At 45.6% G+C, this 4,359-nt stretch overlaps 1 protein-coding gene across 1 annotated transcript; it reads right to left on the bottom strand.

The window, feature by feature from the left end:
* nrgnb (neurogranin (protein kinase C substrate, RC3) b) lies at positions 1-3,705 on the bottom strand. Its single transcript, XM_084466735.1, has 3 exons — positions 3,605-3,705; positions 1,707-1,911; positions 1-120 (listed from the first exon to the last, which is right to left on the bottom strand). The coding sequence occupies exons 1-3, from the start codon at positions 3,617-3,619 to the stop codon at positions 62-64; spliced, it is 279 nt and encodes a 92-aa protein (XP_084322861.1). The 5' UTR covers positions 3,620-3,705; the 3' UTR covers positions 1-61.
* Positions 3,706-4,359: the final 654 nt, after the last annotated feature.

Raw genomic sequence — 4,359 nt, 5'->3', positions numbered from 1 at the left:
GTGGCGGAGGGTGGTGGGTGGGGCTGCGGGGAGTTTGGGGGGGGGGGGGGGGTGGGGGGTGTCACTGCTCTGGTACAGATGTGTTGTCGTCTCCCTCTACTGCCCCCGCTCCTCCTGTCTCTGAGGAAACGGAAGTGATGAATCAAACATTACATCATTTTAGAAAACCTTCGACATCATTTTATTACAGAAAATATGAAAAAAGAGGAAACCAAGTTGATGGTCTCTTGTACATTCCATGACATCACTTCATTAGTTCACTTCATACAAAGTTGTACCTCATCATAAAACTAGTTCCACCATCTTATCACCTATAGGAATAAATTGGAAGACGTGATCCATCAAATCTAAGTCATTTTGCGCAAATCAAAAATGCTCTGAAACATATCTACCAACAAAGTGAGAATCAGAGTGCGATACGCAAAAGATGATAGACATTTTAAGGAGAATAAACCCAGTTTTATGGTCTGCTGACCTAGAAGGGGCCGTCCTAAGTGGGAGGGGTTTGGCTGTGCTGTCTCTGTACGACAGGCCCATTAATTCTCCCTGGCCCTCTGAGGCATGAATGTAACACACCTGGAGTTATAAATACATCCCCTACATTGGATGTTGGGGAACCAGGAAATGGGGTGTATAGAACAGAAAGATTTGGACATTCAACCTCTTTCTCCTACATTTGATGCCTTTCAGTCTATGCATGTCCAAGGCATAGTTCCTTCACAATAGACAAAGGACATATAATTTCTTCAAGCCTCCCACCTGGGATCGCTTTTCTGCTTCAAAAAATGAAACCCAGAAGAATATTTGATAGATGATTTAATAAATACTTAAAAAATGTCTTGCAGTCTGACAAATCCAATCCCTTCAGTCTTAAACCTCCTACCTAGGTGCCACTTTCATGCTTCAAATCATGCAAATTAGCTCAGTATTTGACTGATATTATGGTTTCGAATTTATGCGTAATATTCCAAAATTCTTCCGACTACCTTTTTATCAGGGGAAGGCATGTCTTATGGCATGTCAACAAGAGGCATACTGAATCAACACGACTGCAATTGGGTGTCACTATCTGAGAAATCATTTTCCTGTCGTCGCCTTAATGGAGAGCCTTTCAACAAAGCCAAACAGCTCCAGTCAGTAATTTATTAGAGCTCTCAGTCAGCCGTTGCTGCCATCCCTATCAGGTAATTAAAGAATCAGACAGTATGCATTGCATTAGTCACACTTGGGATACACCCATCAGGGGGTTCTATAATTGGTGTATTTAATAATTCAGACAAGGATTTTAACAAGTTTCCCATAACACCAAGTGGCCGAGTCTTCGTGGACAGCTATCAAACGCATGAGAATCACATCAGACCTAAGACGTGATTCGCCAGGTAGAAAACTCTTTCACCGATTGTGTTGTCAAGCCCAGTATAGTGACGCATACATCAAAAACCCACAAGCAACAAATGCTCAAAACAACCTCATATCTGAGCCTGCCTGTCCACATTATGTACGACAGCCGCTCCTGATGTCCCTCGGGGGGCCCCTCTTCAACAGAAATGAGGCCCCGTCTCCATCACTGACAGCCGTCTCTGGTGGCTTAGGAGGCTCTGTCACCTGGTCTTAAGGTCTCGTACCCATAACGCCCTGTGGCGGGGGTCGTTATGGGTAGAGGGGGTCAGCTATACTCTTATCCCCTTAGCCTCTACACCACTGACCTGTGCCCCCCTGGCTGTCGCCGAGTGCCTCCCCAGTGCTCACCTCCTCCCCTTCGGCCTTCTCCTCCGGCTTCATCTTCTTGCGGGTCATGTGGCCGCGGAAGCCGGCCTGGATTTTGGCGGCGGCCTTGTTGGCTTCAGGGTCGTCCAGGGGGATGTCCATGATGTCCTCCTCCTCCTCCTGGGGTCTGCTGCACTCCCCCTCCTGCACAGAGCTCCAGACGTAAGGCTTAGCCCGACCTTCTGTCTGCATGATGCTATCCCTACTGGAGCTAGAAAAATAGTTTTTTATGGGGAATTGTGGAGGAGAACATGAAGCTATTGGTGTTTTGTTGTTGGTTTGATGGGTACGGGTGGATATGTGGTAGTCATCCATTGTCAAAAAGAAATATGATTTTAAGGACTCTCCTCTGAGTGAGAATAATGGGAATCTTAATAAATCCTTGGGGTGGCCTTGTCTGATTCAGCCACACATTGTTCCGCGTTAGTGATTTCTTTCCCTTTCCCTCCATCTGTGAAAGCCACTATCCTTAATAAAGATTTTTAAAGTTAACTTTGAAAATGAGGTAAAACCGTGGGTGGGGGGGAACAAATATGTTGGTTCTGGAACCTTCCACTCAAATGAACGAGCACAAATATATACCTAAAGGGAACGTCACAATGTCAGTTGGTTGCGTCGAGATGCACCCGATTCTACGTCGGTTAATTGTACACAGAACGCCCAATCAGCACTAATAGTGAATCTATTCATCCACAGATACAATGCATGCGGTGCCAAAACAAGCATAGAGTGGGTGAGCGAGTGGGTCGCTTGACAATGAGCAATAAAGTGACAGTGAGAACACCGCCGTTGACGTGTTATGTCAACACCAATTCAGACGGCGCCATGGAAACAGAAGAACAAAAGAAAAACCAGCAACCCATGTGCATCGCTTATCGAGGGGAGAAAAAAAAAACGACTAACCGACCAAACAAACAAAAATAAACAAACAAACAAACAGATTGACACGTCAAACGCAACAAAAACGCCCCGGCGGCCCACAGGGTGGGCTCAGCGGTTCCACCTCCCAGAGGCTTTGGCAGGTGAGGCGGCGATCGCCCTCGTCTCCCCTGGGAAAACAAACCAGTCCAGTGTGGGTGTGTGTCCACCCACCTGCACTGCTTGTTAGCCCTCCCTGTCTGACTGCTGCTGCTGCTGCCGCCGCTCAGGGGCCACTTCACAGCCACAGGCGTATCGCCACAGGGGCCCCCCCACCCACCCCCAGCGGTGTGCTTCTTACCCATGAGCATGATAGGTTGTTTGTTACTGAGGCTGGAGGAGGCGGTTTAAGGCATTGGTTTATGTAGAAATTAAGCAAAAAGAAAATGTATAAAAAAAAAAATGATATGGTAACCACAAACAACGTCACAGTGCTTGCCAGCCAAAATGGCAGCATGTGTTTGGGTTGTTCGATTTTTAAAAAGTGGAGTACGAATGTATAAATATACCAACGGGATGATTTTCATCCGCTCGACTGAGAGGGGTCGCTCTGTCCACTGGGGAAAGTAGTGACAACACAACAGAGCTCCATGTTCAATGCATTCCCATTCCAAACAGTAAGAGAAAACATCCCGCTCCCAACAGTAATAAACAGCTCAATGTACATGCCTGCATTCCCCTGTCACATCGGCTGATTTAAAAAGAAGGCCACCGGTTGATATTATTACATTATATTGTCATGGAATTCATATATCATGGCAACGTAACGTAACAAGATCAAATGATCGACTGCTTTAAAAAAGAATCCCACCTGTTGATATTATTCAATTACGCGAATAACAATATCATTTAATAAGTATCTGACAAATTCAACTGAATATATAACTAGAATAAAAGTTGATCCGAGGCATCTACTTACAGTGTGACAATCCATGGCTCTCTACGAAACAAAAGCTGTGTTGGATGTGGAGAGAAGCGGATCTAGAACGCCCGTGCTTTGCTTCCTACGTTCAACCAAGAATGCTCCCTTACATGAGTCTCAAGTGCAGTACAGATGCCTGACTGTATGCTCACCAACACACACACACACACACACACACACACACACACACACACAGTAAGAGCGAGAGGGAGAGAGAGAGAGAGAGACAGAGAGACAGAGGGGGAGGGATGGGGGGAGGGAAGGAGGGAGAGGGAGGGAGGTAGAGAATTGGGAGGGAGGGAGGGGGAGGGGGGGGGGGGGAGGAATAGGAAGGAGTGCGAGAGAGAAATGGAGGGAAAGAGAATCGCTACAAACATGACACCATGTGTTCAAACCTAGTCACAATTTTGTTCCAATAGCAGCATTCACAAACAATTACTGAACAGAGCTTGAATAAAACATTTGAAACTTAGTTGGACATTTTTACATAATTCACATAACGATGATGATTTTGACTTGCCAGTGTGAACAGGCAAGGCATAAATTGAGGGGAAATTACCATTATTTCATCATTAAAATTACATTTTACATGTGTAAACTCACAAAAACAAAAAAACAAAAACCAGTCGAAAGCAGCATCCTACATGTTCCTAATATTGCCAAGGAAAAAAATAATGAGCAGACTCCAAAAAAACAAAATGCCACGGACACATGGTGGCACAGGAAAGCAGGTGTACGTGGCTCGCAGTGCC

The sequence above is a fragment of the Micromesistius poutassou genome, assembly GCF_964030765.1.
Source record: "Micromesistius poutassou genome assembly, chromosome: 4".
Classification (NCBI taxonomy): domain Eukaryota; kingdom Metazoa; phylum Chordata; class Actinopteri; order Gadiformes; family Gadidae; genus Micromesistius; species Micromesistius poutassou.
Note: the sequence above shows the minus strand (reverse complement) of the source record. Positions and strands in the feature narration are given on the sequence as shown.